The following is a 13023-nucleotide window of genomic DNA, read 5'->3' as shown; positions in this document are numbered from 1 at the left end:
CATTAACCTATGTGCACACAGCGTTTTTTTCAGGCAGGTAAATCCACTGAGTATTTCAGTTTTTCACTTTAGGGAAGACCGGTGTGGGTTTTTTTTAACTAAACATCTTTTTTATTCTTTTTTGTTGTTGTTTCCTGAGCAGATTTTCAAAATTTTGGGCCACTAGCTTTTTTTTCAGCATTTCTCCAGTGTTTTGGGGAGTTTTTTTTTTCTGGACTTTTTTTTTTTTTAACTCCATTCAGCTTGCCATTTTTGAAGCAAAAATTGTGGTAAACACCCAAAAAGACACCCTTTGTATATTCCGGCCATCTTCTAAGAATTCACATTGAATTGTATTGTAAAATATCCAGAGTGGACAACACCTAAACAATGGTCATGTCACTTTTAACCACTTGGCATCTTTGGGAACTTGAAGCGATTAAAAACACTAAGAAGGACGAAATTTTGAACAGGGTGTCATTTTTACATAGAAATATATTCATTCTTTTGAGCATTTATTTAGCACTTTTTTCACATGGGTTTCAAAGCAGACATAGTAACATAGTTAGTAAGGCCGAAAAAAGACATTTGTCCATCCAGTTCAGCCTATATTCCATCATAATAAATCCCCAGATCTACGTCCTTCTACAGAACCTAATAATTGTATGATACAATATTGTTCTGCTCCAGGAAGACATCCAGGCCTCTCTTGAACCCCTCGACTGAGTTCGCCATCACCACCTCCTCAGGCAAGCAATTCCAGATTCTCACCGCCCTAACCTGCCTGATAAAAACATTGTGTGCACATACACTTGTAGGCATCTGCCATGAGAATTCAATGAAAAAATGGTCTTGCCCAATGAATGTGTATTAACATTTCAACAATGCTTTATTCTAAAATGTTTACAGTAAAGTAGGTATAGAAAATACAGTGTCATATCACTACATTGTTACTGTTTTGCTCCTGGTGGTGGAAAAATATTTTTCTTCCTGAATTCTACAAAGAACAACCTGTTCTCACATTCCCTAATAGCTCAGTGTATTATTAGGTTGATTCCAAATCAAAAGATCATTGGTTTGAATCGAGGAGCCGTCTTGAAAACAATTTCCCAAGAAAAGAGGAACAGCATCATCCAGCTCATCAATAGTGGTCTCTTAGCCAAGAAAATTGCCAAACTGCTTAGTTTGTTTGCCATGAGAGTTGAAAGAATTCAAAATGAAGTCCGTCTATCTATTCAGAAGCCAAAAGGTGGACGTCCAGACAAAATATCGGTGTCAACAAGTCAGTTCATCCCAAGGTCAATCAGTTCTGGCATGACAAACACAGAAGTGGAAGTAACTCATATGCTTCATTTTAGTGAGATCACAGACGTCGATGCAAGTAACGTGCGACGCACATTACACAAGTTTGGAATGGTGGCCCAAAAAAGGTGAAGAAGCCTCGACTTCAATATTGTCATAAGAAGCATTTGATCGAGTTTGCAAACAAGAACGAAAAGTGGACAGTAGAAGATTTGAATCGGTTGATTTGGAGCAATGAAACAAAATGCAATAGACTAGGCTCTGATAGGTGCAAATGGGTCTGAAAGAAACAAGGGGAAAAGGGACTACCAGATTGAGAAATTGAAGGAAATGTCAAGTTCGGTGGAGGAAGCCTGATGATATGGGATTTTTTTTTACAGCCAAGGGCATTGGATACTTTACCAGGATCGATGGTGGTCTCAATGCTGAGCTATAGGTGATTATCCTACAAGATGAGTTACTTTGTACACTTAAGTACTATGGGTATGAAAAGGATGACATAGTGTTCCAACATGACAACAACACAAAGCACATTGAGATTGGCGAAGAAATGGTTCACTGACCATTAAGTTGAAGCACTGGAATGGTCTCCACAGTCCACAGACCTCAACCCAATTTCAAACACTTGTGGGTAGAATTGAAGAAAAAACTATATCCATACTCAAGTGAGTTGACCACTATTCACCAACTTTGGGAACATGTAGAAGAGACCCGAGATCAATGTTTGGTCAACGCGTTTGAATCTGATCGAGAGCATGCCCAGAAGGAGTCAGGCAGTGTTCAAAGCCAAAGGTGGATTTACAAACTACTAGCAAAATTATACAAATTAAAATGTAGATCTTTAGGAGCAAAACAGAATCAATGCAGTGTCATGAAAAGAATCGACATGACTAATCATATGCTAAATAGTTGCAAGTCAAATTTATGTATAAGATATCCAAGATGATTGTTTATAAAATATGTCAGTCTCAAGTTTAAAGCAGATGTGGATAATGAGATATGAAGCCTGAATGTCAAACGTTCAAAACATTGTTACTAGTGAGGAGCGAATATACTCGTTACTCGAGATTTCTCGAGCACACTCGGGGGTCCTCTGAGTATTTTTTAGTGGTCGGAGATTTAGTTTTTCTTGCCGCAGCTGAATGATTTACATCTGTTAGCCAGCATAAGTACATGTGGGGGTTGCCTGGTCGCTAGGGAATCCCCACATGTAATCAAGTCTCTGCTGTGAATTAAAAGTCCTTTATTTCAACATAATCCGGACATCCATCTAGTGGTAGTGCAGCATGCAGGGGGAGACATGCAGGGGAACAGGACAGTCCCCTTGCATGCTGCACTACCACTAGATGGATGTCCGGAATATGTTGAAACAAAGGACTTTTAATTCGCAGAAGAGATTGGTGAATGCTGCCTTTCACACTCTCTTTTCTGAATATTTGATAAAGTAAGCCTAAAAATATTGCATATTTTTTAAAATAAAACTAAAAGAAGACATCCATCAATATATACAGTTTATTTATTCATTTTACTACTTGTATTCTCACAAAAAGATGTCATAGAAGATTTTCCCTCACTTCAGATTGACACCTATATTATAAGTGATGCTGCATTTTCAGAACTATGTTGCAGGTACAGTATGTTACATAAACAGATGTGTTCCACAAATAACATTGCTTATTTCTGTACCCATTAGGCAGGGTTCACATTGCGCTAGGGCAGTCCATCTAACGGACACATTTTTAAGTAGCCAAAACGCAATGTAATGGACATTGTATGGCACCCATAGACTTTCATTAGTGTGACGCATCGTAACGCATGTCAAAATTGGCATGCGTTTGCAACATTCTGTTTTTTTTTTTGTGACACACCTGCCAACGTGGCCATCAGCATTTTCGGGTCCAGTACAGCGAACGCACCGGTAACGGAAGCGTTATTTCTGCCATTGAAGTCTATTGCAAACGTAGCCAGACGCAAATCAAGCAAAATGTCAAAATGCAACCATGAGTTGGATTGTGTTAATGAGGGTTTTCCATGTGGTCATGTGACAGGAAATATGATTTCAGCAATTTTCAAACGTTTCGATGGACATCCGAAGATAATGCTGAAATTTAAAGGGATGATCCAAAAGTTGAACATACAGGGTGTGAAAGGCACCATACGTATTCCGGAGAAAAGTCACTTCATGAATCCAATATCTCCTTTGGGAAATACGCCTTCTCTGACGACGTCACAACTGCTTCAAGCGAAATCTAACAAGCTGAGACACAAACATCTTGCTTGCAGCAGAAGTTCACTCAATGCTTCCAAAATGGAGAATGTGTGTCCACTCCCACACGACGCACACAAAAGGCCAAAAAAAAAAAGAACAACTTTATTGACAGTGCCTGAAGGGAGACAAGTGGAGGCTTCAGGAATGGACATCAAAATTACATAACGCAGTCACATGCGTTAAGGCAAGTGTTAATGCGAGGGCAAATTTAGACAAAATTTGGCTACTTTCAACAGATCCGTTTAACGGACCCGTTAAACGGTTTCTACATATATAAAATCGATTGCGGGCAAATTGACAAAAGTTGCCCATAGCAACCAATCACAAGGCTGCTTTCATTTTCTAATTCAACTTGAAAACATGAAATCTGAATACTGATTGGTTGCAACTGTCTAGAGGTTCCTTCTTCCCTTGCACTGGTTGTTATTCATGAGGCTTAGTACTTGCCTCTGAGCCAGATGAACCATTGCTTCAATGAAAGGTTCATGAATGCAATTACGTCTTTGAAAACAGGTTTATATTTTTTTTTTTTCATAAAATGTGATCATTCCTCCACAGTGGTGGACATAGACAGATGGCCCCTGTGCAAGAACAATGTAAGGGCCCTGTCCAATCCAATATCTCATCATACTCCACAATACCACCTAGTTTGGAGGTAGAAATGACCCCCTTAGCTCTCAGGCTACTGTGTGATTGCACTTGTGGCACCAATGGTATGTCCACCCCTCTTCCGCCCGTGCCCCACCGATAGGTCTGGTGGCATATATTGTACCCCAATTTCCATGTAGCAAAAGCTTGGTTTTGTGGCAATAAGTATTGGAGCACGTGAAAAATATTTGAAGAATAAGCTGCATCTAAAAACTGTCTTGTAACCTAAACAGAAATGTATTATGTTCTTTTCGTCAGTCTTCCAGAAATGAACTACGTTGGGCAGCTAGCAGGCTCTGTACTGGGCAGGGTGCGAGACCTCTACAACGGAGTAAATCCAGCAACGTTATCCGGTTCTATTGATGTGGTGGTGGTCCGACAACCTGATGGCTCTTTTCGATCTTCACCTTTCCATGTGCGATTTGGAAAACTTGGCATACTGCGATCAACTGAGATGACTGTAAGTGTAGAGGAAGCACAGCATATGTGTTTACAGGAAATTCTAGTTGACTTATGGGGATCTCCTCAAATTGACTTAGATATGGCCACTTTAACAAGTCCACACACCAGTCCTGTATTATGTTCCATGTGCTAATACAGGGGTGGGCAATCAATTTTCCTGAGGGGCCATATGAGAGACCATGACAGTTGTGGAGAGCTGAACAATAGGCTAAAATTAATTCTGCGTCCACCCCTGCCCAGGAGCTGTGGTATGATCAGACCATGTTCCTGCATGGTCAGACACAGACATTACACAGTACACAGGAGGGACACATATATAACATTATCTCAGCACAGGAATATTTTATGTAAACACATCCAATTGTGAAAATTATTATTATTCCAACATCTTATGATTAAAATGAACTTTTGTTCGTGGGAAAACCCCATTAAATCACTTTTGTTTTTTGTCTTCTGGTATTAGTTGCCGTTTTTGGTGTCAAATTCATAAAAATGGTGCACGCAATTCATGAAATTGGCGTAAAGTGAAAAGGGGTTTTTCCTGTCTTGAAATATTTTTGCCTCCAAGGGTCACAAAAATTGCACCCAAATTTTGCCAAACTCAGAAATACACTGGAGGGGACACATTTTGAGAATTTTTAAAAAGTTGCAATTGATGAATCAGCGAAAAATACCTGAAAACACAAAACTCCGCCCACAAAGCGGAAACCAAAAAAGTGGTGAAGTATAATGAACTTGGTGCAAACAAAAAAATGGAGAAAAACACACAAAATTAGACAAAAAAAAAAACAGACACAGAGGCAATGAGAATCAGGGCTGAAATGTTTTTAGGGACGCGGTCACACGAGCGTACAATCACTCTGTCCAGTTCTACTGTATATGGCAGCTCAGCTCTGCGATTGTTCTTTCATGCCGACTGGGCAGCATATTGCGATTTGCAGCAAGGCTCAACTCACTCGCACTCATGCAAGTCTATGGGTGCGAGTGAACAAACATCGCAGTGCTCTCGGGCATCACATTGCATTGTGACTCCTTTGGACGCCGGAGATGGAGGAGATGGATAAATGACTTTCTCAGTCTCCTCCGCACCTGTGCTGTGATTCTCTCATGCAAGAGGTTCGGCACTCAGGCACTCGGCTCCCGCTTGCAGAAGAGCTGGAGCTGAGTGTCATTAGCATATCACGTCAGATGCCATACGCTGCTGTGACTCCGGCCTAGGGATCATGCTCAGACCTGCTGAGGGAATGACAGGAGACCAAAGTGATAGAAGTGGAATTTTGAGTGCAATCCCATGCGGTAAAGCAGATTTTCAATCCAGATTTTCCCAACTGGAAATCGCATACACACACTGATAAATATCTGCATGTCAATTTATGCTGCCAGTTTGTATTTAGCCCTTTACAATGCAGAAAGCTAAAACTGGCTAAACTGGCCCATTTTTGTAACATTATCCATACCACTATTTACACTTGCAGATTTTTTGTAACAGCTAACATTTGAGAATATAGAACAGAGTATAAGTGTAAAAAGCAGGTGAATCTTATGTTTCCAATAGCAACTAACTGTGATTTGATTTTGTTTCCAAAATAAAATTATTGTAGGTGGATATAGAAGTGAATGGAGAGCCAGTAGATTTACCAATGAGACTTGGAGAAAATGGGGAAGCTTTCTTCATCCAAGATGTGGAGGAAAATGATGTAAGTATGATCAAGACTGCTTAGGCTTCTTTCACACTTCCGTCTTCTGCTGTGCGTCATTGTGCAGTGAAATTACGTATTGACGGACATCACGAAAATAGTGAAAAACGTGTGTGACGCATCCAGTGTAATGACGGATGCGTCGTTTGTGTTGTTGCCACAATTTCAATGGAGAAATTTCAGGGAATCAAATGTCCGGGGATGAGAGAGAGAGAGATGCTATAATGCTGTAGATAAGCCCCCGATATAGCCTGAAAGATAAGAAAAACAGGTTATATTATACTCACCCAGGGGCGGTCCCGATGCGGTCCGATCCGATGGGCATCGCGGGCCGTGTCCGGCGCCTCCCATCTTCATAGGATGTCGTCCTCTTCCTTGCTTCTGTTGCGGCTCCTGCGCAAGCGTACTTTGTCTGCCCTGTTGAGGGCAGCGCAAAGTACTGCAGTGCGCAGGCATTGGGAAAGGTCCGAGAAGCCCAGCGCCTGCGCATTGCAGTACTTTGCTCTGCCCTCAACAGGGCAGACAAAGTACGCCTGCGCAGGAGCCGCAACAGAAGCAAGGAAGAGGACGTCATCGCATGAAGATGGGGGGTGCCAGACCCAGACCACAAAGCCCATCGGACCGGACCGCAGCGAGACCTCCCCTGGGTGAATATAATATAACTTGTTTTTGTTATCTTTCAGGCTACATCGGGGGCTTTTCTATAGCATTACAGAATGCTGTAGATATGCCCCTGATGGTGGTGGCCGAAGCTTATATACGAAAAAGTAGGTGACAGATTCCCTTTAAATCATTTTGTACATATTACTAACCAGTCCATCTACTTAAAGAGATGTTCTCATGTCTTCATTTTGGTGTAGTTAGATAAACAGCTGTAGTGCAGTGGGGTTGCTACAGTGCAATAGATAGGAAAGGACCACAGTAAGTTCTTTCCAGACTCACATACAGGAGTGATATCCACCAATATAGTCCATGTTCAAAACCCGTTGCCGTGGGCAATGGCACCGTGTCTCTTGGGTGCATCAGCCGCTTTGAAGTCCCTGGCTCTGAGTAAGCTCAACACAAACCTGGGTGCACAGAGCCTCCTGCTCTGCAACTTGCAAACTCCAAACTGACACTTGGAAGGCCAAACTGGGTGGCCATAGAGCCACTTCCAAAACCCGGAGTGGAGAGAGGGATTCGCCCCACTACCAAACCTGCAAATCCCTCTAAAAATAAAAGCCCTTGATGGGTTTTCCTAAAAATCTGACTGGGTCACTACTTGGACTGAGTGGCATAGTCTACAAACACTAGTATGTTTTGGTGGCCCCGGGTGGATTTTACTATTGTCCCTACCAGATCCATCGCAATCCGTTTGAAAGGTACCTCGATAATCGGTAGAGGTACCAAAGGACTCTGGTAGTTTGTGGTGGGTGAGGTCAGTTGGCACTCAGGACACATTTCACAAAACCTTTGCACCTCGGTTTAGACCCCAGGCCAAAAGAACCGTTGTAATATGCTTTCCTGTGTCTTTTTAGCCCCTAAGGAGCCTTATATGTTTTTTTTGGTTGGCGCCTGTTCCCACTAGCTTGGATGTGCTAGTCTTTTTCTCTATTTGTATTAAGCCTTTTTAGACATGTGCGCTCCCACTCCCAATAGCCACAGGGGATTTTAAGTAGTTAGATGGTCCACTCCTGACCCATAAATTGTAGGCTTTTTTGCCCAGGAAAGGTGACAGAACAGGACAGGAACCCAATTACGAAGGACACCTTGACGCGGCAATTGGGCTCACATAGAATGTAAGCCCGCAAGGGCAGGGTCCTCGCCCCTCTGTATCGTTCCATCATTGTTAGTTTGTTTACTGTATGTGATATTTGTAACTTGTATGTAACCCCTTCTCATGTACAGCACCATGGAATCAATGGTGCTATATAAATAAATAATAATAATAATAATAATATTGACCAATTTATGCGAGAAGTACCTTCCTTTTTTCATAGCAATTTTTGCAGATAAATATTTAATTTGTATATTATATACAGTGCCTTGTGAAAGTATTCGGCCCCCTGGAACTTTTCAACCTTTTCCCATGTATCATTCTTCAAACATAAAGATACCAAATGTAAATTTTTGATGAAGAATCAACAACAAGTGGAACACAATTGTGAAGTTGAAAGAAATTTATTGATTATTTTACATTTTTGTGGAAATTCAAAAACTGAAAAGTGGGGCTTGTAATATTATTTGGCCCCTATACTTTCAGTGCAGCAAACTCACTCCAGAAGTTTATTGTGGGTCTCTGAATGATCCAATTTTATCCCAAATGCCTAATGATGATAAATATAATCCACCTGTGTGTAATCAAGTCTCCGTATAAATGTACCTGCTCTGTTATAGTCTCAGGGTTCTGTTTGAAGTACAGAAAGCATTATAAAGACCAAGGAACACAACAGGAAGGTCCGTGATACTGTTGTGGAGAAGTTTAAAGCCGGATTTGGATACAAAATGATTTCCAAAACTTTAAACATCCCAAGGAGCACTGTGCAAGCGATCATATTGAAATGGAATGAGTATCATACCACTGCAAATCTACCAAGACCCGGCCGACCCTCTAAACTTTCATCTCAAACAAGGAGAAGACTGATCAGAGATGCAGCTAAGAGGCCCATGATCACTCTGGATGATCTGCAGAGATCTACAGCTGAGGTGGGACAGTCTGTCCATAGGACAACAATCAGTCGTACACAGCACAAATCTGGCCTTTATGGAAGAGTGGCAAGAAGAAAGCCATTTCTCAAAGATATCCATAAAAAGTGTAATTTAAAGTTTGCAAGAAGCCACCTGGGAGACACACCAAACGTGGAAGAAGGTGCTCTGGTCAGATGAAACCAAAATCGAACTTTTTGGCATCAATGCCAACCGATATGTTTGGTGCAAAGGCAACACAGCTCATCACCCTGAACACACCATCCCCACTGTCAAACATGGTGGTGGCAGCATCATGGTTTGGGCCTGCTTTTCTTCAGCAGGGACAGGGAAGATGGTTAAAATTGATGGGAAGATGGATGGAGCCAAATACAGGACCATTTTTTGAATAAAACCTGTTGGAGTCTGCAAAAGACCTGAGACTGGGATGGAGATTTTGTAAGTCAGGAAAATAGCGGTCTCTTAGGAGCGCTGTGAGGGCAGCAAGGGAATTGAAAAGGGAAAGCAGGATTCAACACAGCTCCAGCCGTGCACCTTCGAGAAGGAACAAATGAAACTTGAAAAAACAAGCACGGTCAAAGGAGCGCTGAAATGAAGTCAGGATAAAAATATTGGTGTAAACCACAACGCGTTTCAACGGTACCCCGTCTTCATCACGTGGAAGTTGGGATCTCAACTATATCAATAGTAAAAGAATAAAAACTGAAAATGTAGGCCCCTTAAAAAATAGTGAGGAAAGAATGGTTGTAGATGACGAGGAAAAAGCTAACATGTTAAACACCTTCTTCTCCACAGTATTGACGGTGGAAAATGAAATGCTAGGTGAAATCCCAAGCAACAATGAAAACCCTATATTAAGGGTCACCAATCTAACCCAAGAAGAGGTGCGAAACCGGCTAAATAAGATTAAAATCCGGGTCCGGATGGCATACACCCACGAGTATTAAGAGAACTAAGTAATGTAATAGATAAACCATTATTTCTTATTTTTAGGGACTCTATAGCGATGGGGTCTGTTCCGCAGGACTGGCGCATAGCAAATGTGGTGCCAATATTCAAAAAGGGCTCTAAAAGTGAACCTGGAAATTATAGGCCAGTAAGTCTAACCTCTATTGTTGGTAAAATATTTGAAGGGTTTCTGAGGGATGTTATTCTGGATTATCTCAATGAGAATAACTGTTTAACTCCATATCAGCATGGGTTTATGAGAAACCAATCTAATCAGTTTTTATGAAGAGGTAAGCTATAGGCTGGACCACGGTGAGTCATTGGACGTGGTATATCTCGATTTTTCCAAAGCGTTTGATACCGTGCCGCACAAGAGGTTGGTACACAAAATGAGAATGCTTGTCTGGGGGAAAATGTGTGTAAATGGGTTACGTTCACATTAGCGTTCCGCTAATGTGCGTCGCTGTTGCGTCGGCGACGCAGCGGCGACGCGCCCCTATGTTTAACATAGGGGACGCGTGCGTTTTTTTGGTTGCGTTTTTCGACACGTGCATCGTTTCCGACGCTAGCGTCGGACGCAAGAAAATGCAACAAGTTGCATTTTTCGTGCGTCCGATTTTCGTCAAAAAACGACGCACGCGTCGCAAAACGCAGCGTTTTTGCGCGCGTTTTTTGTGCGTCGAGCGTTGCGTCGCCGTTGCGTCGCGCAACGCTAATGTGAACGTAGTGTATGTAACTGGCTTAGTGATAGAAAGCAGAGGGTGGTTATAAATGGTATAGTCTCTAACTGGGTCGCTGTGACCAGTGGGGTACCGCAGGGGTCAGTATTGGGACCTGTTCTCTTCAACATATTCATTAATGATCTGGTAGAAGGTTTACACAGTAAAATATCGATATTTGCAGATGATACAAAACTATGTAAAGCAGTTAATACAAGAGAAGATAGTATTCTGCTACAGATGGATCTGGATAAGTTGGAAACTTGGGCTGAAAGGTGGCAGATGAGGTTTAACAATAATAAATGTAAGGTTATACACATGGGAAGAAGGAATCAATATCACCATTGCACACTGAATGGGAAACCACTGGGTAAATCTGACAGGGAGAAGGACTTGGGGATCCTAGTTAATGATAAACTTACCTGGAGCAGCCAGTGCCAGGCAGCAGCTGCCAAGGCAAACAGGATCATGGGGTGCATTAAAAGAGGTCTGGATACACATGATGAGAGCATTATACTGCCTCTGTACAAATCCCTAGTTAGACCGCACATGGAGTACTGTGTCCAGTTTTGGGCACCGGTGCTCAGGAAGGATATAATGGAACTAGAGAGAGTACAAAGGAGGGCAACAAAATTAATAAAGGGGATGGGAGAACTACAATACCCAGATAGATTAGCGAAATTAGGATTATTTAGTCTAGAAAAAAGACGACTGAGGGGCGATCTAAAAACCATGTCTAAGTATATAAGGGGACAATACAAATATCTCGCTGAGGATCTGTTTATACCAAGGAAGGTGACGGGCACAAGGGGGCATTCTTTGTGTCTGCAGGAGAGAAGGTTTTTTCCACCAACATAGAAGAGGATTCTTTACTGTTAGGGCAGTGAGAATCTGGAATTGCTTGCCTGAGGAGGTGGTAATGGCGAACTCAGTCGAGGGGTTCAAGAGAGGCCTGGATGTCTTCCTGGAGCAGAACAATATTGTATCATACAATTATTAGGTTCTGTAGAAGGACGTAGATCTGGGGATTTATTATGATGGAATATAGGCTGAACTGGATGGACTAATATCTTTTTTCGGCCTTACTAACTATGTTACTATGTTACTATGAGATTTGTCTTCCAACAAGACAATGATCCCAAACATAAAGCAAAATCTACAATGGAATGGTTCACAAATAAACGTATCCAGGTGTTAGAATGGCCAAGTCAAAGTCCAGACCTCAATCCAATCGAGAATATGTGGAAAGAGCTGAAAACTGCTGTTCACAAGCGATCTCCATCAAACCTCACTGAGCTCGAGCTGTTGGCCAAGGAAGAATGGGCAAGAATTTCAGTGTCTCGATGTACAAAACTGATAGAGACATACCCCAAGCGACTTGCAGCTGTAATCGCAGTAAAAGGTGGAGCAACAAAGTATTAAGTTAAAGGGGACAAATAATATTGCACGCCCCACTTTTCAGTTTTTGAATTTCCACAAAAATTTAAAATAAGCAATACATTTCGTTCAACTTCACAATTGTGTTCCACTTGTTGTTGATTCTTCACCAAAAATTTACATTTGGTATCTTTATGTTTGAAGCATGATATGTGAGAAAAGGTTGAAAAGTTCCAGGGGGCCGAATACTTTCACAAGGCACTGTAGCGCTTTTTTCCTATTTTCTATGGCAGTAATGCATTTTCAATGTTCTAGAGCAGTGTTCCCCAACTACGGTCCTCAAGAGCCACCAACAGGTCATGTTTTCAGGATTTCCTTAGTATTGCACAGGTGATAATTGCATCACCTGTACAGGCAAGCATTCAATCACCTGTGCAAAACTAAGGAAATCCTGAAATCATGACCTGTTGGTGGCTCTTGAGGATCGGAGTTGGGGAACACTGTTCTAGAGTAATCATTCTTGATAAATCATGGTGCAACCTTTTTCGCTTTTCAAGTTATATCCATATTCAAATCTAGAGATAGCAGTGTACACTTTTGCCTTGCAAAAAGACTTCCGTCTGTCTGTCTATCTGTCAAAGAAATCCCGCGTCGCGACCAATCAGCGATGGGCACAGTCCGGCCATGAATTCGCCCCTTCCTATGCTCTGTCAGTGTCCCCTCCATACTCCCCTCCAGTCAGTGCTCACACAGGGTTAATGGCTGCGTTACGCCGCGGTGTAACGCAGTCCGTTAACGCTGCTATTAACCCTGTGTGACCAACTTTTTATTATTGATGCTGCCTATGCAGCATTAATAGTAAAAAGATCCAATGTTAAAAATAATAAAAAAATCATTATATACTCACCTTCTGGCGCCTTTCCTCGCGACGCTTCGG

The 13023-nt window shown here is 41.9% G+C and overlaps 1 protein-coding gene across 7 annotated transcripts in view; it reads left to right on the top strand.

The window, feature by feature from the left end:
* LPIN3 (lipin 3) overlaps window positions 1-13023 on the top strand; it is a 214447-nt gene that overhangs the window by 154041 nt on the left and 47383 nt on the right. For all 7 annotated transcript variants that reach the window (XM_069752294.1, XM_069752295.1, XM_069752292.1 and 4 more), the window contains 2 exons: window positions 4457-4658; window positions 6262-6357. In XM_069752294.1, coding sequence (XP_069608395.1) covers window positions 4467-4658; window positions 6262-6357 — 288 coding nt within the window. In that variant the 5' untranslated portion in view covers window positions 4457-4466. The remainder of the gene's footprint in view (window positions 1-4456; window positions 4659-6261; window positions 6358-13023) is intronic.

The sequence above is a fragment of the Ranitomeya imitator genome, chromosome 2 (assembly GCF_032444005.1).
Source record: "Ranitomeya imitator isolate aRanImi1 chromosome 2, aRanImi1.pri, whole genome shotgun sequence".
Taxonomy (NCBI): domain Eukaryota; kingdom Metazoa; phylum Chordata; class Amphibia; order Anura; family Dendrobatidae; genus Ranitomeya; species Ranitomeya imitator.
Note: the sequence above shows the minus strand (reverse complement) of the source record. Positions and strands in the feature narration are given on the sequence as shown.